At 37.0% G+C, this 25,418-nt stretch overlaps 1 protein-coding gene across 4 annotated transcripts in view; it reads left to right on the top strand.

The window, feature by feature from the left end:
• Wdr59 (WD repeat domain 59) overlaps positions 1-25,418 on the top strand; it is a 350,259-nt gene that overhangs the window by 14,567 nt on the left and 310,274 nt on the right. For all 4 annotated transcript variants that reach the window (XM_090376889.1, XM_090376890.1, XM_090376891.1 and 1 more), the window contains exon 3: positions 5,970-6,099. In XM_090376889.1, coding sequence (XP_090233015.1) covers positions 5,970-6,099 — 130 coding nt within the window. The remainder of the gene's footprint in view (positions 1-5,969; positions 6,100-25,418) is intronic.

Raw genomic sequence — 25,418 nt, forward strand, 5'->3', positions numbered from 1 at the left:
CTTGCCAACTTTTATATCATCTGCAAGCTTAGACATTACCTTCTTGTCAAGGGTTTAGTGTCAGACAATGTTAACTACAAAATTACATTTTTGTTTTGAGACAATTTTCGTTTAACTTTATGCAAATAACAATGAAAAACACCAAGAAAATGTCGAATGATTTTTCTTGGTTAATTACAAAAACGTTTACTACAAAATGATTTTGTAGTTAATGTTGTCTGACACAACTCTTGATATATACTTAATCAGTATCATTAAAAACATTTCATTTCAACAAGTACAGGTCAGTGTTGAAAAAAAGTCACGAATTAGGGTTGAATGTGAAAGTGTGCAATTCTGCCCAGACACGATAGGTGGGAGTATATGATGAGAGCCTTGTCAATCAATTTGGCCCTGGAGAGATTGTGCAAGTCTCAAGGGGTAGAATTTTTTTCAACCTGGTCTGTGCTTGTTGACAGGAGAGTCTGCTTCTATAGGGAGTCAAATATGAAGTTTGCTGAGCAGTGCAGATGGGCTGCCATGGCAGGTCATGAAGTCTTGTGATTGATATACAGTAAGACCCCTGTATCCGCGAGGGATACGTTCCAAGACCTACCGTGAATGGCTGAAACCACTGATATAAGCAAACACCTGCTGACCACATATATAACATGATTTTCTTGAACATACATATGTATAATAAAGTTTAATTGATAAATTAAACACACAGTAAGACATTACCAACATTAAATATGGTAATAATAAAGTACAGCAGACTCTAGATTTACCGGGATCGGATTAACCGGGACACTTCAAGACTCCAAATTTAAAAATTAAATAAATAAATAATAAAAAAAAAAAATCAACCAGAAATCATAAAATTCAAATAATAACTAGAATAGGTATAAACAGATATTTTGCAAGTCGTATATAAGCAACAAGAATCGGTGTTTTAAGTCGTCATTGGGAGATTAGTGTATCTATTATCTTGCAATCCCTGTTGGCTTTACACCACTCAAAACAAAAAAAAAAAAGAAGAGGAGACCAAATGTTTAGTTTGATTTAGTGCATCGCGTCGATTGTTGTGTTCCGGTTCACTGCAAAAGGACAATTTTTGTTTCGTTATTTATGTAGGGGATGTCAGAATTTTTTTTTTTTTTTTTATAGTAACTATTTTTTTTTTTTGTTTAGAAATTGCAAAAATGATAGGCAAACGCAAAAGTTGTGCTTTCAAACTAAACAAAAACTTGAAATTATTGAAAAGTTTGAAAACAGTGCATCCGTTAAATCTCTAAAGAACCATTATAATGTTGGTGACCAAACCATACGCGACATCATAAAAAATAAAGGGAAGCATCGTATTAGACACGTGAGTAGTGTGTTATGTTTTTTCATTTTTTTTCCTGCGGTTAACCGCGGGTAACTGAATCAGTAGATACAGGGGCACATACAACTGTATAGGAATTTTGCTAGCAGGGACAGGGATGTGATTATCCCATTGTACAAGGCAATGGGAGGGTGCTATGGTCGTGGAGGTGAACAATCACATTTGCACGACACTCCACTTGATGTTTCCTGCCAAAACCGGGAAATCCCATTACTTGGGTTATAACAGGTTTAATTTTAACAGACACATCAAATTATTTCTCCCAACGGAAGAAACAATATAATATGGACAGAATGACTGAAAAGGACCTAAATATGGATAAAAAAATGCAGAAACCAGGAGACAACCCTGATTTAAATATAGAGGATATCCCAGACTCAGATATCAGAATTTTAAGGGAAAGAACCCCCAACAGTAATGAGCAAATAAATAACAAAGACGCTGAAGCATGTCCCTTAGGCCCCTTGGTATGAAAAGGGCAAAAACAAAGGGAGAAATCAAACAGAAAATAAAGAGTACAAAGAAAAAGATAGTAATGAAAATACAGAGAACAGAACAGAAGAGGAAATAAGGTTTGAAACCATTAACCAGATTCAAGACCCAATCAAACAAATTAAATAATTAAAACTATACCTAGAAGACTTTCTCCACAAGCAAACAAATAGAATAACGTCTGCAACAAGACTACAGATAGTCAACTGCTGGACAGTCTTGGAGAAGAGAGTCATAGAGTTGAACCAGAAAACAGAGGTTTAAAAACCAAAGTGGAAACTGAAAAACCAAAGTGAAAAAAAAAAATAATTATAAAGAGATCAACACATTAAGTTATGCTCAAGTAGCAAGGACAAATAAAACAGTGGCTACACAGCCGAAAGGTTAACAAGACAAAGCAGACATCCAGAAATAAAGAAACAAACATTGTCATACTAAAAGCAATGTCTAACTCACCCCACAAATTCAGTGAGGCTGTCAAAGAAACAGTGATGACACAACTAAAGCCCTACTTAAAGGACATAAATTAACAGTAGAGAAAAGTGAAAGAAAATGGGGTGCTACTGGAAGTAGCAAATAAAGAGGATTTAAAAAAAGGTGGAGGCATTACCTGACGTCACAAAACTTGGGCTTAAAACAGAAAAGCTAAAAGGAAAAAATCCTCATCTTAATTTTTGATGTACCAGAGGCAACATTAGAAAAAGACCTAATGATGGATTTATACTATAAAAACTTTAGTAGCATAATGACAGTAGATGAATTTGCTGCTGAATTCCTTCTAAAAAAAAGAAAGCAAAAGAAATGGATTATTTAACATAGCAGAAATTACACCTAAAATATGGAAGGCACTGCAGGAACAACAGAGCATAGATTCTCTGTTGTTCCTGCAGTGCCTTTACTTGGGTTATAACAGGTCTGACCTGTTATAACATGATTTTCATATTATATTCAGGAAACATTTCCTCATACAAAAGTATTTTAAATGTCATACTGCCAGGGACTGCAGTCAAAAAGATCTTGTCTATGGTCACTGTGCAGTCACTGGCCATGATTACAAAAGCTGCAAAAACAAGTCTCAGCAGCCAAAATGTGCTACCTGCAAAGCAGAACAGCTGACTGACTATGCACACAGCATTAGGGATGACAAATGCCCCTGCTATAAAAAAATGGTAAAACTTATACAGTTAGGACCAATTATGGGCCAGATCGATGAAAATATAAACGTGACTAGGGCTCTAAACCTTGTCCAATTGAATTCTCAAAGAGCAAGAGCTATTGTAGATCAGATCAAGTTCAAATTAGAAGAAAATGACATATACATCTTGGTACTCCAAAAACCATACACAAATATGAGTAGGGTTCAAGGATACCCAAGAAATTACAAAATCATAGAATGCACCTCAGGTGTTCCTTCTACAGCAATAGTAGTGAAAAACACTGACCTTACACTCACAAAGGTGGGTCACCTCTGCTCCCCAACAGCAGTGTGTGCTCATATCACTAGTGTTGTGGGACAGTTTTATGTTATCTCGCTTTATTCCAGACCTGGCGAAGATGTAAATCCTACAATAGAATATATACAAGCAGTCACAGACTTGCTACCTACAGCAAATATCATTGTGTGTGTGCTGATGTCAACTGCCGATTAGCCTTATGCCATAGCCGTACAGAAAAGAGAGCAGGCACACACAATGGCCAGAATCTGAAGAATGGATGCTATGGTGGACAAAGTGGAGTATTGAGCAGTGTCAAGTTTCTGTATTTGCAGGGCAAGAAATCTCAGGAAATTGAAGAAGAAATGAAAGCTGTATATGGGCAGAATTGTCCATCCTGTGACACTGTAAAAAAGTGGAAATGGGAGTTCCAGTGTGGTTGTACAAGTGTCTTTTACAACCCATAAGAAGGAAGGCCATCAACATCCACAGACAGTGAAACAGTTGCAAAGGTTGAGCAGCTGGTGGTGAGTGGCAGACATGTGACAATTCATTTCATTGCAAATGCAGTGGGAATTAGTTATGGGTCTGTCCACAGCATTTTACGTGACCATCTGCACATGTCTAAGATCTCCGCATGATGGGTACCAAGATTGCTGACACCTTTGCAGAAGCAATATTGAAATGTTCTGGCTAACTGTTGAATTTGTGTAATGCAGAAGTTGAGAACTTTTTTGATTGGTTGGTGACAAATGCTGAGTGTACCAGTATGATCTGGAGACTAAAGACGTTAAAGCAGTGGAAGCACACCTCCCAGCAATATGGTCTTAGTTTGCTAATGCTCCTAAAAACCAAAAAACAAAACGACAACCTCCCCACCTCCCAAAAAGGCAAAGATCACTCCATCTGCAAAGAAGGTGATGTTGTCCATGTTTTGGGACAGAAAAGGGGTTATCCTAACAGATTACCTACCTTGTGGTTCCACACTTACCGGTGAAAACTGCAGAAATCTTTTTTAAAAAGTTACGTGATGCTTTGAAGGTGAAAAAGCATGGAATGTTAACTAAAGGTGTTTGTCTTCTGTCAGACAATGCACAGGCTCACACAGCCATTGCCACCACCAACTTTGTTGCCCAGTGTGGCTTCAAACTACTGCAGCACCCACCCTATTCTCCTGACCAAGCACCATCAGACATCTTGTTTTGAGAAATGAAGAAACCATTGCCTGGACACCACATTGATTCATCTCAGGAAGTCATGTCATCAATGAAGTGGAATCATGGTTTCAGGCAAAAAGTTCAGACTTCTTTGATCAAGGCATTAAACAACTGATCCATAGATGGGAGAAATGTGTTACTGTATATGGAGAGTAAATAGAAAAGGATTAAAGTTCCTGCAAAGTTTCACCTTTCTAGGGCTATTATTTCTAGTTAAGGGTACGAAATTTTTGATACCCCATCGTATAATATCAAAATTATATTTTTTAATCCAGTTCCTTTGTTATTGCATCATGGTATCCAATCGGATTGGTCAGATAAGATTGCCCTCTAACAAATCCTGAAGTGCTTGTTTTTATTGCTCACATTTAAAAGCTATAGTGTAATGTTCCAAGTGGAGAACAATAGTTAATAATAAAGTGATTATTTCGTACAGTTTTGGATGTTTTTTGGGTTACCTTTCATACAGGGTTATCACAAAAGAGTCGCACTTTAAAAAAGTTTGTCATCAGTAAACTTAAATGAGATAGAAAAACCAAAGTTAGTTTCTTGAAAGAATAACTGAAAAATATTTTTTCCCAACCTATAATTGCCCAGTGTGAGCTCCAAAGGTAATCCTGACATCTGAAGAACATTTGAACTGATTCAATACTTTGTACGTAAGGTATCTGCGTCAAGATTTCAGAAATGTGGAATATTCTGTTTTTGAGTTTCTGCAGATTGGGAGAGGAGGAACATTAACCTGATTTTTGCTGCAGCCCCTTAATATGAAAGCCCATAAGTGTCATATCAGGTGATCTGGAAAGCCGTGCATCTGGGCCTTCATGACCTATTCATCTGGACAGTTTCTTGTTTAGCAATTCTGTTACTGCATTGTAGGATCATGGAACGGTGTCCCACTTGTTAAAAAAATGTTTCTAAGTCTTCGTTAAGCTGATGTATTAACCAGTTCTTGAGTATATCCAAGCATTAAACTGTAACCAGAATAAACAATTCTGGCTTACAGTTTTTTCAACAAGGAAAAGAGAACCTAAATTTATATATTAAATTTTTTGAAGTTTTCAGTTCTTTTGTAATAATCTTTTATTTTTGGAGATGCAATTTGAAATGTCTTAAAAATTATTACTAGTGTAATCATAGTGGTCTAAAGATCAATTAATGTAATCATGGTGGTCTTGTGGTCAATTAATGTAACCTTGGTGGTCTCGTCTTCTTGCAGGGTTGCTCGCTATCAGTGAGTATTATAATTTTATTGCTATCTTCTCCTGAGTTAATTTCCTGAATATAGATTTAAATTTATACCCTGTATATAGCATTAATTCTGAAAACAAGCCTATATCAATAAATTAATATAGTAATGCTATGCTTCATCATGTTATGATTTTTACATTTGTATGAAGGTAGGGATAGTATAAAGAAACTTATTTCTCTAAACTTAGATTAAATTTTTTATGATTTCAGGAGACGCAATGTTGCAATAGTTCATCTTGACCAGCCGACAACACCAATAAAAAAGGTACCTCGTAATAGTAAATGGGAAGTTAGTGCTGCAGAGTGGAGTCCACATCAACATGATTTATTTGCTTTAGCAGTAAGTGACTACAGTTGATTTAAAGAACTACTTTAATGATTAATGCAGTTGCCAGTGTCTATATGTTAAAAAAACTCAACGAAGATTTAAGAAATTTAATAATTGGTTTGGAGTTGCTAAAACGGACGTTAGCACTCTAGTGGGTGCACACAAAAAAAAAAAAAAAAAAAAACAGAAAAGAAACAAAACTTTATACTCCTAAGGTTGTCATTATTTTGTATGGCAGTTGCTGTGCCAGTACATTTTTGGCACATTATGGTCTTCATTGCTGATGTGCCAGAATGCTCACATGTAGATTGATGCTAAAAATTTATTTAGCTCATCTGTTTAACATTCATCAGTGATGTTACTAAAACTATCCGGTGGTGGACAGTTCGTTATAGTGCAATCAGACCTCTTTTTAACGAACTTCCATATAGCAAAATTTTCTATGTAGCAAACTTTTTTGATTTCCCCTTGGTCATTACATTAAAAATAGTTTCCCTATGACAAAGAAAATTTTCATATAATGAACTGCTTTTGAAAGACCTGGGTACGCATTGTTCATGCCTCTGGCCTTTAGGCAATAAAGCTGATGCTGTAGAAAGCACGAATTAAAAAAGAACTAAAAAGATTAAGCATTAATCCCTTTAGTTTTTAATAGCTAAAGCCCTTAATTCCATGAATTAAGAGCTAAAACATTTTACAATTTAATGGTGTCTGTAAAACCCTGCAGGATAAAACTGGCCAACTACGGCATAAGATAGAAAAAGATGGAAGGTTTTGGGAGAGGCCTTTGCCCAGTAGTGGATCACCAATGGCTAAAAAGAAGTAAAATCTATATAACTTATACACTACTATGTCGACAGGCACCGCTGGTCAGCTGTCCACAGCCATTGGCAAAGATTAAGGCATATTCCCAATGCAGGCATTGGCTCTGGTCAACCTTTTTTCCCAACTAAAGTATCCTATTAGAGAATTAGGAGAGAGTGATTTTTCCTTTATCTGGGAAATTCATTTGTTGTTTCGAAGAAATGAGTCATCCACACTTTCACTAAATTTCACCTGTCCCTGTTTACATGGTATGTACAATTGCTCCCTAATTTCAGTTTTGTTTTAACTTCTGTGCAAGTAACCTTGCAGTGTCTAAGAGGAAATCCTTGGGTGTAGTGTGAAAAAGTGGAAGTGCTTAATAGCGTAGATCGCAGCGTTAAAAAAAGAGAAATCGCTTTAAAATTTGATGTCCCTGCCGGTGGTGTGTCAACCATTCTGAAAAACCCTGTTTCGATTCTCAAACAGTTGGGACCCAATCAGAAGCGTGCGAAATTATGCCTTTGGAAAATGTAGGTGAAGCAGTTTTTAAGTGGATGAAGTTGATTTAAGACCAAAACATGTCGATATCAAGGCTATTAATAAAAGAAAAGGCTATGGAGTACAAAACATAGCACAAAGCGATCCAAAAATATTCCTGAGGCACAAAACGTTCCAAGCCAGTACTGGTTGGTGGGACAAATTTAAAGAGTGCCATCGCTTACTCGAAAAAAGTTATTTCTGATGAAAGTGGAGTTGCAATCGAAGAAGACTATACCCATTGGAAAGAAACAGTTTTGAAAAAAATTGTGGATGATTAAGAGTCCAAAGGAATATTCAATGTTGATGAAACATCTGTTTTTTAAAGGTTCGTCAAACAAGACACCGACTTTTAAAAGTGATAAATGTTTTAGATGGTAAAAATAGTAAGTAGAGAATTACACTCTTGGTTGCAAATATGGCTGGTAATGAAAAACTGAAGCTTTTGGTAATAGGCAAAAGTAAATAACCCTGATATTTCAAAGGAATAAAGTCTTTAAAATTGGACTAGAACTACAACAAAAAAACCTTGAATGATAAGCGAAATTTTTGAGCAGTGGATTTTAAATTCCGATAAAAAGATGACGAAAGAAAACAGAAAAATTGCGTTGATTGTCGACAACTGCCCAGCCCACCTTCACTCAGTAATTTCAAAACGTACAAGTGCGAAGCTTGTTTTCTTCCTTCTGAATAATGCATCTTAACATCTTAACTGCAGCCAATGGACCAAGCCATTATCAAGAATTTTAAAATGCCCTACCGATGGCACATACTGAAAAAAATTATCCTGAGAATAGAAACCAACCAACCAACCTATAGATTCTATTATAGATTTGTGAATGTGCATATCAGAGTTGGCAAAAGTGTGGAGACAAGATGGGACAGAAACAACAACAATTAAGAATTGTTTGGAAAAGTAGGTTTTGCTAAATTGCTAATTAGAGATGAGAGGGATGAACTACTAGAAGACATTGAGCAATCTCAGGAAGAGTTCCAAGCGAGGTTTGATCAGTGGAGAAATTGTTCTTGACGAATTTTTAGCAGTTCATAAATGATGTCATAGTAGCTGAATATCCGAGTGATTCCAACATCTTGGAGCATATTTAAAGAACTAGTGACAATATCGATGGTGAGTTGGATGAAAATGAGGGCAGTATTAGCCTTGCAAACAAATGTTGGCAGCATTTGAAACTTTGCATCGTGGCTTCAATGGGAAGAAAATGTAACAGAATCTGAGTGTTTAAAGTTTAAACAAATGCGAACATTTTTATGAATGGTGTACAATAGAATCCAGTGTACAATAAAAAATAACCAAAAATTTTATGACATAATTCTTAAAAGTGTACTAATAAATGTACTAAAAAATGACTACTTACATAATGGGCATTATGTAAGTAGTCATTTTTTAATATGTATGTATTAATAAATTGTTTTAAAATGTTAGAAAATGTATTCATTCCCACTTCTTTCCCATCTTTTACTATATTTCTGAATTTACAGTATTTTTCATTGTTGAAAAGGTCATATTTCTTTATAATGAATTTTTTCAAGGGAATGATCGATTTCGTTATATAGAGGTCTGACTGTATTCACATACTTAAATTCTTTATTATTGCTTTTTGGGTAGTGCCTTTTCAGTGTTTCAATAGGTAACTTAATTACAGATTAATTCATACTCATTAAAGTGCTCAATGTCCCTTGGTAATGTGTATTTATTGTATCCAACTTTCTTTTGTTACTAACATCATAATTTATATTCATTGCATGCAACTTTCTGTTATTACTAACATCATCGTTTCAGTGGGGCTTGGCTTGGAGTAATAAATGCTTTAAAGGTACATCATCACTACTTGTACCTGCGCTTCCTGAGAAATAAACTCATCCACACTTTATTCCTCTATCCTATCAATTTTAATCTTTTGATCCTTAGTCATATCCTCCGTATGATAAATCAAACATTGAGGATATGTTACTGCCCCTGCCCCGAAGAGGCAGATTTCCACTATCTAGAATTCAATTAAACTTTTAAATTTCAAAGCAAACTTCTATAAATTGTAATTCTTGTTCCAGCCAAATTGAAAACTCTAAACATTAAAATTCATCAATATATTTTTGTATTTTATACTTTTTACATTTATTTACATTTTACATATATAAAATTCAATATATTTTTGTATTTTGTATTTTATACTTTTTTCAACATTTCCTTTTAATACAACTATAAGCTATAGGGTGTCTCAAAAATATTGGTACAAACGTTTATGGGAGGTAGGTAACATCTAAAGGAATGTGAATCGCATAGGGAACCCATAACCGGAAATGTCACCGTACGTCTGTAGATGGTGCGGTAGTTGCCGCACGAAGAGCATGCATCGATATACAAACTGTGAGCTGGCAGACTTGCACCTAGTGTATGGATTAGCAGAGGGCAATGGATGAGCTGCTCAACGAATTTATGGAGAACGCTTCCCAGACAGACAAGTACCGGACCACCATTTGTTTGTGTGTGTGCACAAACAAACGGTGGTCAAACAAACGGTCAAAATTTGTGTGATTATGGGTCATTTAGAGGTAACAGGAGTAGTGCGGGCAGACCACGTTCAACGCGAACTCCCGCCATGGAAGAAAGTGTGTTGAATGCCGTCCAGAATAATCCTACTACCAGCACACATGCTGTTGCCTCTGCCTTAGGACCCAGTATCACTTAGCAAATACTAGTTAGTATTTGCTAAGTGATACCACATAGCAAATACTAACTTGCTAAGTATCACTAATATCAACCTCGATTTATTTATTTATTATTATTATTATTTATTTTATTTTATTTTTATTTTTTTTGGTCCTAGCCACTGAAATCCCAGGAAAGTAAGTGGCAAGACCAGCCAGAGTACAAATATTGGTAACACCCGGCCGGCCTCCCTGTGGCGGGTATTGGTAACATCGGGTCTCACTAGGGGCCCGGCGACTAACAGGCCGGATGAATAATGGGCACAACAAACTACACAGTACATATCCCACACACTTTTAAATCTCTGGCTTGTCCGATACAGAGAACATACGCGGAGATGGGAGAAATCCCAGGTGCCGTCAGACCCCGAACATACCTAATACCTAATACAGTGTACAGCATGTCTGGCACAACGATTCCTTACACACCTTTCATCTCCAAAGGGTTCAGTTACTGCTCCCCCAAGGTCATCCTGCATGTGTGGCTTTTGCACAGTGGTTTCTCCAAGAAAGTGTTCAAGACTTGAATTTTCCAGCCTATGTTTTGTTCACGGATGAGGCTTATTTCACTCGGGAGGACTTATTTAATCAACACAATGCTCATGTGTGGGCTCACAACAACCCACACAGTGTGCGCCCCCATGCAGCACAACATCGCTTCGCAGTAAATGTGTGGGAAGGTATGGTCGGTGTCTGCTTAGTCGGCCCATACCTGTTACCATCCCACATGAACTCTGCTAAATATCGGATCTTTCTTGAACAAGTTCTACCAGGGTTACTTGACAACGTTCCAGCATATGTGAGACGCAACATTTGGTTTCAACATGACGGGGTGCCTGCCCATTATGGAAGGTGTATTCGTGACCATTTGAACAGGCGTTTTGGGCGTCGATGGATTGGCCGTGGTGGACCAGTTGCCTGGCGCCAACGCTCACCTGATTTATCGAGCCTTGATTTCTTTCTGTGGGGGCCCTCAAATCTATCGTGTATGAATCGCTTGTGGAGACGGAAATGGATCTCGTGGCGAGATTTGTCTGCACTGCTGCTACTGTCAAAGAAACTCCAGGTGTGTTCGACCGTGTCCGCCAATCCATGCTGCGTCGGTGTCACGCATGCATTGCGTCTCATGGTGGAACCTTCGAGCATCTGTTGTAACATCATGAAATGCATCCATCTCGTACTCCATTGTTAATATTATGTCAAATAAATGTTTGCCACTAATTACTGTCTTGTGTCATTTCTGCTTCTTGTGCCTCCGCTACTACTTTCCCGTGTCGTTTGCGGTTATGGGTTCCTATGCGATTCACATTCCTTTAGATGTTACCTACCTAGATGAATTTGAAGTGTTGGTCAAGACATCAAAGGCGGATATTGTTGGGATAGCAGAGACGTGGTGTCACACAGATATAAGGAATGCAGAACTGGAATTCGGGGAGTACAATGTGTACAGGAAGGATAGACAGGATAGGAAGGGAGGAGGTGTTATGCTCTTAATTAAGAAAAACATAAAGTCAAAAGAAGAGCATTCAGTTGATATAGATGAACAGTGCACTGTTGAGTCAGTTTGGTGTGACATAAGCACTGCAAAAGCAAAAATAAGAGTATGAGTGTGTTATAGGCCTAATGACTCGAATAAGTACAATGAACAATTGTACAGAGAAATAGAGTGGGCTGGTAAATCAGAATGTCTTATAATGGGAGATTTTAACTTCCCAGATATTGACTGGAATTTGTGAGTTGGTCACTTACATGCTAGTAAGACTTTTGTGGATTTATTGGATGATTGTTTTCTACAGCAGCATGTTCGAGAGGCAACCAGAGAGGTAATACTCTTGATCTGGTTATCAGCAGTGATCATTCGTGTAATAAGAATTTGTGGCAGTGATCACAGTGTACTGATGTGGGATTTACTTAAAGATATAATTACCATCAGGGGTAAAGGAAAGGGTTTTTGCTTTCGTAAAGGTGAGTACAGTGGTCTCAGACAGTTTTTAAATTCTGTACAGTGGGATCAACTGACGATGTTACCAACAGTAAATCCTAAGTGGGAAGCATTCAAGGAATTAATCGTGGATGCTACTAAAAGTTTCATACCTATTAAGAAATATTGTTCAAGGTTTAGGCCCAAATGGTTATCAAATGAACTAATGAGACTTGTGACAGAGAAGAAAAATGCATGGGATGCTTATAAATTATCAAGCGACTCAGAAGCCTATGGTAGATATAAGCTAGTCTGTAATCAGGTCACAAAGGAAGCTAGGCAGGCGAAGGCAGATTACGAGAAAATCTTTGGCAAAAGATACTAAGAAAAACAGCAAGGGTTTCTTTACTTATAGAAACTCTAAAAGGAAGGGGATGAATCTGATTGGTCGACTGGATATCGATGGTTCGGCTGTTGATGATCCTGCTTAGAAAGCAAACAAACTGAATGAGTATTTTGCCTCTACATTCACACACGAGGAGTTATTAAGGTTTGAAAATGGCAGAAGGTTATCAAATTGTAGCAGGGTGCTTAATGATTTTGTAATAACTAAGAGCAAAGTGGAGGAAAAATTGTTGAAGTTAAACATAAGAAAGGCACTTGGGTTGGATGGGATCTATCCAGTTATATTAAAGGAGACAGCAAAGCAACTAAGCAAACCCTTAGCCATAATTATGAGAGCATCCTTGGACTCGGGAGGTTCCCACGGACTGGAGATGTGCAAATGTATTTCCAATTCACAAAGGGGGATCGAAGGGTGACACGAGTAATTACAGACCACTTAGTTTAACTTCTGTTCTGGGTAAAGTAATGGAATCACTGGTTAAAGATGCATTGCAGGATCATCTAAACAAGACTGCAGCAATAATTCAGACACAGCATGGGTTTGTTAAGGGAAAATCTTGTCTGACAAATTTCATAGGATATTATGATGTGGTTACAAAGGAACTGGATGCAAAAAATAATTTGGATTTCAGGAAAACCTTTGACACTGTTGCACATGGAAGACTATTGTACAAATTGGAGCAGAATGGTATTAAGGGTAAGTTGCTACAATGGATAAAAGGATGGTTGAGTGGGAGAAGACAGAAGGTGGTAATTAATGGGTGCTGCTCTTTGTGGACTAATGTTATTAGTGGAGTCCCACAGGGTTCTGTTTTGGGTCCACTGGTGTTTTGTATATTTATCAATGATATTGATGAAGGTATATCAGGCTTAGTGTCGAAGTTTGCAGATGATACAAAGGTTGGCAGAGTTGTTAATGACAGTAATGGCAGTGTGCTACTGCAACAGGATCTAGATAATTTGGGTAGATGGGCTAAGAAGTAGCAACTGAAGTTTAACCTTGACAAATGCAAAGTACTGCATATGGGTAGAAGTAACCCCAGAGAAAAGTACTAACTGTGTGGTACTACACTTAGGGTGGTAGAAAATGAAAAAGACCTGGGAGTAATTGTGCAGTCAGATATGAAGTTTTCTGAGCAATGCAGACAGGTTGCCAGGGCAGGTCATGGAGTTTTGTCAATGATATATAGGAATTTTGCTGGCAGGGAGAAGGAGGTGATTGTCCCTCTGTATAAGGCAATGGTCAGGCCGCGCATTGAGTACTGCGTTCAGGTCTGGAGGCCTCATTTTAGGAAGGATGTAGATTTGCTTGAGCGTGTACGGAGAAGGGCAACAAGATTGGTGAGGGGAATGAAGGGATCCTCTTACCAAGAGAGTTAAGTTCTGCAAATTGCAGTGGCTGGAGACTAGGCACCTGTGCAGTGATCTGATTGAGGTGTATAAGGCCTTGAATGGGTTGAGCCCGCTGAATTCTGATGGGATCCTTCCACTTGTTCAGATTACGAACCTAACGGGACATAAATTCAAATTAAGAAAAGACAGATGTAGAATAGATGTGTGGAAATTTGCCTTTAGCCAGCGGGTGGTTAATTGCTGGAACAAACTTCTGTCTGTTGTTGTGGAAGTTGGTAGGTTAAATAAATTTAAGGAGGAAATGGACAGGCATTTGGAGGGAATGGTGTGTTTTTTTTTTTTTTTTTGCTGATGCTGCATAAGCTCATACAGTTTCTTTCTTGCATCACATGCCACTACTACTACCACCTCCCCTAAACGTTTGTACCAATATTTTTGAGACACCCTGTATATAAAATCAATAAATTCCAATTCCAACTAAATCTCAACTCCATAAAAACAGTATTTACATATATACAAATTTTTACAGTTGTCTAATCCTGCTTATTCCTCTAGTGAACTCAACAAAAGCTTCATTCCATTCTCTATTCTTAAACAAGTCACTCCAGGTGTATGAGTCGGAGCCAGTCTGTCTAATTAACATATTTCTTGGTATATCATATCTTACACACTGCCATAAAATATGCTCTGTGTCCTCTGCCATCCGACAAATACACATTGGATTTTCTTTTACACCAAGCTCTACCAATCTTTTCTTTAACCCATGTCCAGTTATTAACGTTGTTTGGAACATTCCTAGACCAGACCAAGATGAAATCTCTTTCATGGTTTTCACCCCAGGCAGAAAGGCAAAGGTAACACCCCCCTTAGCAGAACCGCTCCATCTTTCCTGCCATATACAGTCTATATGTTGCTGTAACCTTTTCTTTTCTACTTTCAAATCGTGTCTTCCATACTCTCTTCCCTCCTCTCTACATGATTTTATTCCCATAAGTTCTATTCTCTTATTATTCCTAATCACATATTCCATTGTCCTTTTAAGTATAATCAGATCCACTGGTTCCTTTCCTGCAATAACTTGCAGAGCATCATTTGAAACAGTTTTGCTGGACTGCATCACCAACAGAAGGGAAAATCACTGTGCTGAAATAACACTTCTTTTAACATGGCTATTAGTCACTCTATGTCCCCAAGCCCCATCATGCATGTCAAAATTGGTAGAAATATATACATTTATAGAGGAGGTCTAAGGACTTGCCTTTCACTCCCCATTCTATCTTTGTGACTTTGCTAATTTTTTAAATAAATCATCCTTACTTTATCTCTTAATTTCTGGATGCGAGGCAAAAAGGACATCCTTTCATCCACATAAACTTCCAGGTACTTGACCATGGGGAATATTATGCTATCGACATAGCAAATATTTTTGCGGTCGGCCTTCTTTCACTGAGCTTCCCTTTGAGCAGAACCATGTGAGTTTTATTCATCGATATCTCCATTTTATGGACCTCAGCCCATTTCTCCACTTGTTCCATAGCCCTCTTAATTCTCCTCCAATTCTTTTCTAGACTTTCCCAACACCATTATTAACAAATCATCAGCATATGCTACCAGTTCACATCCTACCCACTCCTGAACCAGTAGCTGATCCAATACAATATTCCAACTATAGGGACCTATGATTGAATCTTGTGGAGTACCTCTTGTTACTTCCTGAGTAACTTTCCCATATTTCATTACAATTGTAAATTTCCTATCTTTAAAATAATCTTTTAAAACTCCATAGAACTGCCCAGTACACTTCATTTTTCTCATTCTTGCTAAAAAGCTCGGCCACCACATTTCGATCAAATGCCTCCTTAAAGTCAAGAAATATACTGAGGACAATTTTCTGAAGTCTCTTGTACGTATGACACCATTTTAACCACAGCACCTTCAGTAGATCTGCCCCTCTGAAAGCCAAACTGCCTAGGGCTGTTCATTCCACTACTCTCGTAATATCCCTCCAGTCTATTCATCAACACTCTTTCAAACACCTTTGCAATAACTGGCAGTAATTGCACTGGTCTATATGATCTAGGATCTGTCCTCTCTTTTTCTCTATTCTTTAATAATATTTTAATATATGCTTCCTTCCAATAACTAGGAAAGATTTTCTCATTTAAGCACACATCATATAAGTCTACCAATTCCTTTCCAAATTTCAAACCAAACTTCTTTATCATTTGTGGTAGCAATCCATCTCTGCCTGGTACTTTCTTTATCTTAACTTTTTCCAACTATCTTCAATTCTTCCTCCGTAATTAACCTTTCAGTTTCCTGCTCCCCCACATATTCATCATTTAATTTCCTAATTTGTCTTTGTTCTGTACTATCCAAACTTATTTGATCTATAGTAAACAATGAGGAGAGCAAACCCCGCATGGAGGACTCCCAGTCCCTCGTACTCTGATTTTCTATTTTAATAGTACTATAAACTTGATCAACTTTCATTCTATCAAATAATAATTTGTATGGTAATCCCCATAGTTTTTATTCATTTCCGCTTTTACATAGTTTCACCATGCTTCTCTCTTCTCTTTTTGAATTCTACCATATTCCTGTCTTATTAACAATGTATTCATTGTATCCAACTTTCTTTTGTTACTAACATCATTTATATTCATTGCTTGTAAATTTCTTTTGTTACTAATATCATAATTTATATTCATTGCATGCAACTTTCTTTTATTACTAACATCATTATTTCAGTGGGGCTTGGCTTGGAATAATAAATGCTTTAAAGGTACAAAAAAGATGAGTAGGTTCAAGATTCACTTATTTTAATGAGATAAGATTGGATTAAGTACTGGAGTTGTCTATCCTTATTCCACAGCAGTCTGAAATATAGGCAATATATATAGGCAGTCTTTATATATATTAGGCAGTCTTTATTTTCAACTTTTCACAATTAGTTGTTGCAGTTTACAATAGAGTTACCATGCATGACAGAATTTTAAAATTTGTAGGTATGTCAGCATTCTTTCCAGAAAGTGTATCGATGGCTCCTTTTCATGTATTTCACTGATAGTTATAGTGCACCTACTTAGATGTGATTGAAAAAGAAGATAGGTAGGCAATTTTTTTCAATGATCTTTTGCTCTGGAATTTCTTTACAAGGTATACCAACCATTGATTGGATGGTGGGTATTAGTTCTCAGAGCTGTCTTCAAACTGGTTATCTTCTGTTTAATTGACTATGTTTCTTTTCATTTTAATCATACAATTATTAAGTGACTAGCACTGGAGTTATCCTTTGTTATCAGCTGAAGAGCATTGTAGAAAATAATTATTAAACACATATAGGTGTTTGGAAAATAAGCAGATTAGTATATAATGATAAACAAAATAGGTTCATGAAAAACTATCTAGATTAGCATGCTAGTATCTTAAACCTTCTATTTGCCTTATTTAGGAAAGTATTTCTAATTATTTAAAAAATGATAAAAATAATGAAAACTAGTAACTAGAAATAAAAAAAAAAAAAAGATTATTTGAAATATGTCTGTGATGAAATTCAGATTTGAATTGGGTCCTGCAACTTATGAATAGCTTGTCTAATTCAAAAATACCACTCAAACCAACTACAGGCAAACATCATTATTATAAAATTTTAATGGAGCTGTAATGAAGATTTGCTGGTGTATTGCTTATAGTATTGTTGTACAGTATATGACATCTTTAAATTTTATATTTCTCTTCACTTCACAAGAAGCCCAATTCAGCTACTCAAAGAACTTCATACAGCATCATGGAGAATTCACACAACTGTAACTCATGTTATCAGTATATATCTAATCTATTTTGTTTACACTACAGAAAAAAAACACAAAAGAACCCCACTGATCACTAATGATATAAAACACATGATTTCCCAATGTAGGTACTGTTCAAATCACGACATGTAATAGTAATAACCATATAGTGCAAGGAAGCCACAGGCCTTTGCTGCACTGGAAAAAAAAAAAAAAGAAAAGAAAAAAGATGAGTGGATAAGAAAATACAGATTATTTGCTTCTCTATAAAGTGAAAATTCCGCCTTCATTCATTTTGCTAACCCTTCTTAGACCCTTATAAACCTCAATCAGGTCACCTCTAAAAGTGCTTGATTGGGTTGCCACTCTGTAGCCCACAATCAGTCTTTCTTTGTATGGTTACCCTTTTGCTGATCTCACCATGCGAGTTGGCCATCTTTGGACCCTTTCAATGAGCTCAATGTCCTTTTTTTTTGATGAGGTCTCCATACTTTGACATAGTATTCCAAATGCAGTCTTATAATTGCCTTATGCAGTGGGATTATAATCTCCCTATCTCTACAGGATAATGTTCGATAAATCATCAGTAGGACACCATGGGCTTTCCTGTCTCCCTGTTTATGCTGGTCAGATTTCATAACTCCCAGATCCCTTTCTGCCTCTACTGTTTTTAATTCAACCCCACCAAGTTTATAATTTATTTTGAGGTTACTATTCTCAAAGTGTAAAATCTTGCCTTTTTTGATGAGGTGCCACTTTTCTGACCATCTTGCATCCTGTTCAAGTCATCCTTAAGGAATGCTGCTTGGTACTGATCATTAACTACTCTACTAATCTTTACTTCATTGCAAATTTTTACATCAAGCATTGTGTCTGATCATCGATGTCATTTGTGAAAATCAGAAACAATAGTGGTCCAAGAACCGATCCTTAGGGGACCTCACTTTTGACTTTATGCCAATCTGAAGAATATTCATTAATCACAACCTTCTGCATTGCAGTTACCCTACAATCCATCTTAGAATTTTTCCAGTAATTCCAACATGTTCTAGCTTATACAGTAACCTCTCTTGAGAAACTCAGTCAATTGCCTTGCTAAAATCCAAATAAACTATGTTGGAATTGTTCCCTTCATCCAGCTGATGAGTAACTGTGTCAAGTTAGTTAAACATGTTTTTCCCTTAACAAAACCATGTTGTGTGTTATTTAGAATGCCCTATGTATCTAATTGTCCCTGCCTCATTGCTAATAAGATTTTCCCTACTGCGGAAGTTAGACTAACTGGTCTGTAGTTATAAACTTTGCTCTTAAAACAGCCTTTATGTATTGGTGATATGTTGGCACTTCTCCAGTCCGAAGGAATCTTTTCCCAAGTCCAAAAATGCCTTCATAATTAATGTCAATGGTTCAATACACTCCCTGGCAGGTGCCTCCGTAGCCAGGTGGGAAGGAGCAGCAGTGCATAGCACACGCTTATTGATTAGGCCGGGGTTCGAGCCCGTCACCACCAAATACAGAGGATGTGGAAAGGTCAGGGAATGACCACCGCATATCCCCGGAACAATATGGCCTTAGTTGCTAATACTCCTAAAAACCAAATAATAACACTCCCTGGTGGTCTCCCTAAAAATTACTGGGTATGTGCCATCAACTCCAAGAGCCTTACTTGCCTTTATGCTCGAAAGTTTTTCTAATAAACAGTCATCTGTAATTTCAAAATCACTAATTTCAAATGACTCAGCCTCACTTGTACAGCCTCTTCTTCTCAGCATGAGAGGTTTCTATTCAGTAAAAACACATGCAAAGTACCTGTTCAGTTCACTTGCAACATCAGCTGGGTTTTCTAAGACTTTCTCAGATCCATGCACAAGAGTCCGATCTGATTTGCTTTTTTATTCCTTGTATTCACATACATCAAAAATTCCTTGTTCCCATTCTTTGCTCTCTTAGCCAGTGCTCTCTCATAAGCAGCCTTGGACTCTCTAACCTTATCTGTGGTACTATTACAAATCAACTTGTTGCCATTGTAGCCGTCAGTACTTTTCATCACTCTGTAAATGTCTGTCTCCACTATCTTTTTCTGCTCTGTTTGACTGGCCAGCTCCACATTCATCAATTTTGACATCCTCCTGCAGTATTTTCATAATAGTATGTATGGCTTCTGTGAATTTTGTTTTAAAGGCATTCCATAATTCAAGTGTATTCCCCCTCACTCTGCAGTCTGTCCAATTAATAGATGTCACATAGCACCTTAAACTGTCAGTCCCCTCTTCATCATTTAAAATCTGTGCCTTTACCTTTAACTACTGCAACATCCTTCATCTTACAACTGACTGCGTGAACATTTACTGCCAATGGTTCCTGTATTTTAAGCTATCTATTCCATAGATGGGGGAACCCCTGGTGCCGATAGACCCTAAACACTTTACACTTTCCAATTTTTTCACAAAATGTGATATAACAGAAACGATACCATTTTGCCTACTTCGGTGGTTTACTATGAACTAAAATGATGCTAGGCACTAACTTGTTCAATTAATGAATTTTCCGTAGTCTGAGGCTTTCAGCGCTAATACATTTTTATATAATGGAAATGACATATTGCAATTGTTTTCATCGATTTCCATAATTGGATACATAGACCACATTAAGTGTTAATCTGATGGTTGAGAACAGTTCTGAATTACTTATTGGATTGTTGCTCTGCCTTATTTGTAATTGTGACCTTTTAAGGTATGTTGAAACTCCAAAGGAGCTCATCCTTCCAACTTGGTAATGAGTTTAATGAACAGAATGTTAAACAATTAGAAATCTTTAGTTTAAAAATGTTTCCTAGAGTCAGAGTAAAATATTTATAAATTCTTAAATAGTACTTAAAAATCATCTTTCACTTATATATGTGTATCTTTTCATTTTTATTTGTGTAGTTAATATTTCATACCCTTAAGTCCATTTTCCCATGTAAGAATTTCTAAACCTCCAGTCCCATGGAAAACTTCTTATCCAGGTTCTACAGTAATATCTCAAAATATGGATCTCACAAGTGATCAATTTTGTAATCATTTGTGAGAAATTAATTGAATTTCTTCACATTACAATTGTTATAATGCATTAATTATTAATTATGTATTCATCACACTCTACCACAGTTAATTTCTTGATTAATCTCATGTTTTGAACTTATATGGATACTTCTATCCCATATGGCACTGAAGCAGAATAAATTGTTTCAAAAAAGAAAAATGAAAAGCTGAAAATTAATATCATGCTGTTCTAGGGTACTTATCTTATTTCCTGTTTCGTTCTCCCTTTAAATTTTATATGATGATGATGATAATTTTTTTGAATTTTGTGAGAGAGAGAGAGAGAGCTGTAGTATATTATAGATTCTTGTAGTTCTCTCTCTGCTTTCTGTTAGTATTAGATGAAATTCAGTACTAGTTCTACTCATTACTGCCATAAATATGCTGATGCTATCAAAGCAGTGTCAGAAAACTGCTAGCTTAGGGGGATTTGCAGACTAAAAGATTAACAGTAGCCACAGGCAGAGGTGAAAATGATTCTTGCACTGCTTCTATTTTAATGAGCAGCATCCTAGAGAGCAAGTTGTGGGGGATTTCAAGAGTTGCTGGGAGTCAGCATTAGCATTAGTTGATGCAAGAAAGCAAGCTTATACAGCATCAGCCAAAAAAAAATTCCCATTTCACCCATCCAGTCACTCCAAATGTTTGTCTAGTTCAGCCTTAAATTTATTTAAGCTATCAACTTCCACAACAACAGGTGGAAGTCTGTTCCAGCAATCAACTACCCGCTGGCTAAAGGCAAACTTCCGCACATCTATTCCACAACTCTCTTTCCTCAACAGAAGTATCCCATCAGCACTGAGCCTGCTCAAACCATTCAAGGCCTTATACACCTCAATCAGATTACCTCGCAGGTGCCTAGTCTCCAGATGCTGCAACTTGTAGAACTTAAGCCTTTCTTCATAAGCACACCCCTTTGTTTCTCTCACCAATCTTGTTGCCCTTCTCTGTACTCATTCTAGCATCTCTATATCCTTCCTAAAATGAGGCCTCTAGATCTGTATTCAGTACTCAAGGTGTTGCCTGACCATTGCCTTATACAAAGGGATAATCACCTCCTTGTCTCTGCTAGCAAAATTCCTATATATCATTGACTAAACTAGATGACCTGCTCTGGCACCTGTCTGCACTGCTCAGAGAACTTCATATCTGACTGCACAATTACTCCCACGTCTTTTTCATTCTCCACCTCCCTGAGTGTAGTACCACACAGTTGATACATTTTTCTTGGCCTACTGCTACCCATATGCAGTACCTTACCTTTGTTAATGTTAAACTTCAGTTGCCACTTCTCAGCCCATCTGCCTAACTTTTTTTTTGATCCTGTTGCAGTAGCATACTGTCTTTACTGTCATTAACAATCCTGCCAACCTTTGTATCATCTGCAAACTTGGACATTAAGCCTGATATACCTTCATTGATAAATATACAAAACAGCAATGGGCCCAGCACCGAACTCTGGGAGACTTCACTAGTAACATTAGTCCATGTAGAGTAGCGTCCATTTATTACCACTTTCTGCCATCTCCCACTCAAACATCCCTTTATCTATTCCAGCAACTTGCCTTTAATGCCATACCGCTCCAATTTGTACAGCAGTCTTCCATGTGCAACAGTATTAAAAGCTTTCCTGAAATCCAAGTATATGATATCAAAATTATTTTTTTGCATCTAGTTCCTTTTTGACTACATCGAAGTATCCAATCAAATTGGTCAGACAAGAAAAATATGATGATCCTGCTGAAGGAGCTGATAAACAGGGAGTTGAGTGATTTTGTAATAACTGAGAGCAATGTGGAGGAGAAATTAGTAGTAGTAGTAGTAGTGGCATGTGATGCAAGAAAGCAAGTGTATGAGCTTATGCAGCATCAGCCAAAAAAAAAAAAAAAAATCACACCATTCCCTCCAAATGCCTGTCCGCTTCCTCCTTAAATTTATTTTACTTATCAACTTCCACAACAACAGATGGAAGTTTGTTCCAGCAATTAACCACCCGCTGGCTAAAGGCAAATTTCCGCACATCTATTGTACATCTGTCTTTTCTTAATTTGAATTTATGCCCCCTTAGGTTCGTAATCTGAACAAGTGGAAGGAGTTATTATTGAATTGTTGAAGTTAAACATAAAAAAGGCACTTGGGGCTGATGGAATCTATCCAGTTATATTGAAGGAGGCAGCAAGGTCAGTAAGCAAATCCTCAGCCATAATTATGGGAGCATCCTTAGAGTCAGGGGAGGACTCCATGGACTGAGGATGTGCAAATGTATTCCCAATTCACAAAGGGGTGCAAAGGGTGACACAAATAATTATATACCTGTTAGTTTAACTTCTTTTCCGGGGAAAATAATGGAGTCACTAGTTAAAGATGCATTGCAGGATCATCTCGACAAGACTCAGCAATAATTCAGACACAGCATGGGTTTGTTAAGGGAAAGTCTTGTCTGACCAATTTTACTGGATAGTAAGATGTAGTCACAAAGGAACTGGATGCAAAAAATAATTTTGATATCATATGCTTGGATTTCAGGAAAGCTTTTGATACTGTTGCACATGGAAGACTGCTATACAAACTGGAGTGGTATGGCATTAAGGGCAAGTTGCTGGAATGGATAAAGGGATGGTTGAGTGGGAGATGGCAGTGAGTGGTAATAAATGGACACTACTCTACGTGGACTAATGTTGCTAGTGGAGTCCCCTTGGGTTCAGTGCTTGGACCATTGTTGTTTTGTGTATTAATCAGTGATATCGATGAAGGTATATCAGGCTTAATGACCAAATTTGCAGATGATACAAAGGTTGGCAGGGTTGTTAATGACAGTAAAGACAGTATGCTACTGCAACAGGATCTAGAAAAGCTAGGCAAATAGACTGAGAAGTAGCAACTGAAATTTAACATTGACAAATGCAAAGTACTGCATATGGGTAGCAGTAACCCAAGAGAAACGTACCAACTCTGTGGTACTATACTCAGGGAGGTGGAGAATGAAAAAGACTTGGGGGTAATTGTGCAGTCAGATATGAAGTTCTGTGAGCAGTGCAGACGGGTTGCCAGAGCAAGTCATGAAGTTTTGTCAATGATATTTAGGAATTTTGCTTACAGAGACAAGGAGGTGATTATCCCTTTGTATAAGGCAATGGTCAGACCACACTTTGAGTACTGCATACAGATCTGGAGGTCTCATTTTGGAAGGATGTAGAGAAGCTAGAACGAGTACAGAGAAGGGCAACAAGAATGGTGAGAGGAACAAAGGGGTGTACTTATGAAGAAAGGCTTAAGTTCTGCAAGTTGCAGTATCTAGAGACTAGCCACTTGCGAGGTGGTCTAATTGAGGTGTATAAGGCCTTGAATGGTTTGAGCAGGCTCAGTGCTGATGGGATACTTTCACTTGCTAAGATTAAGAACCTGAGGGGGCATAGATTCAAATTGAGGAAAGACAGTTGTAGAATAGATGTGCAGAAATTTGCCTTTAGCCAGCTTGTAGTTTATTGCTGGAACAGACTTCCATGTGTTGTTGTGGAAGTTGATAGCTTAAATAAATTCAAGGCTGAACTAGACAAACATTTGGAGTGACCGGATGGATGAAATGGGAAGGGCTTTTTTTTTTTTTTTTGACTGATAATGTATAAGCTTGCTTTCTTGCATCATATGCCTCTGCTAATGCTAAATATCATTATAAGGATTTTTATAATAAGTGCTGTAAAAGAAATGAAAAACTGTTTATAGAATTTATTTATTGATATATTAAAAAAAAAAAAATTAGCCGTGTTCAGAAAGGTCAACTCTAGCTTTTACATAGTCTTTCATTATACGAGGTCACTTATGTATTGCAGTATGTACAATGTCCTGTGAAATAATGGCTTGTATTCTGACTAATGATTTCCTTCTTACTTAATATTAGGATATCTTTTACCACTGCTATACATTCCAACTCAGACCACAATCTGCAATAATCGAGTGGATTCTGGTTGGAACTTACAGATGGATATTCCAAAGATGTGATCAAATCTGGGACATTGTTCAAAAGCCCTTCTAGTGTGATATCTTAGCTATATAAGCAAGTTCTGAATCTTTCTGAAAGGTCTAGCCTCTGTGGACATGCTTTGGTTAAGACGCTTTAAAACTCTCAAAAATGTCTTCAAGGTAAACTTTTGTAGAAGTTTTAAGTCCTTATTTACATAAATGCAGGCATGTGATTCTTTATAGCTTACAGTCCACTGAATCCACTGATATGGCTTACAGTCCACTGAATCCACTGATATCACTTCTTCCCCAGCTCATTGCATAATGGCTCCTGTTTCACTTGGAGCTATTATGGGCATGAAGCTTTTTAAACTTGATATTTCATTTTTTGATTTTGATATTTCAAGTTTTCTTCAGTACTGAAGATTTTCTCTTGAAGTGGGTCATTCAAGATTCAGCAGTTTGATTTATTATTCACATTTTACCAATTATTATATAATATTATATAATATTAATAATATATTAATTGTTATAAAATATTAATAATATATTAATTGTTATAAAATATTAATAATATTATGTAATATTAATAAACACCTAGATTAGAAGTTATCTACTTGTCCTCTTATTGGGAGATTTGATTCAGTTAACTTTGACCTGGTTCTGGGTGATATACCCACTTACCTGGTCAATCATGTTTTTGCAAATTTGCCTGTGATCATTTACTAGGAGAGTGATTATAATATA

Source organism: Mastigoproctus giganteus, chromosome 7 (genome assembly GCF_048544385.1).
Source record: "Mastigoproctus giganteus isolate SK-2022 chromosome 7, ASM4854438v1, whole genome shotgun sequence".
NCBI lineage: Eukaryota > Metazoa > Arthropoda > Arachnida > Uropygi > Thelyphonidae > Mastigoproctus > Mastigoproctus giganteus.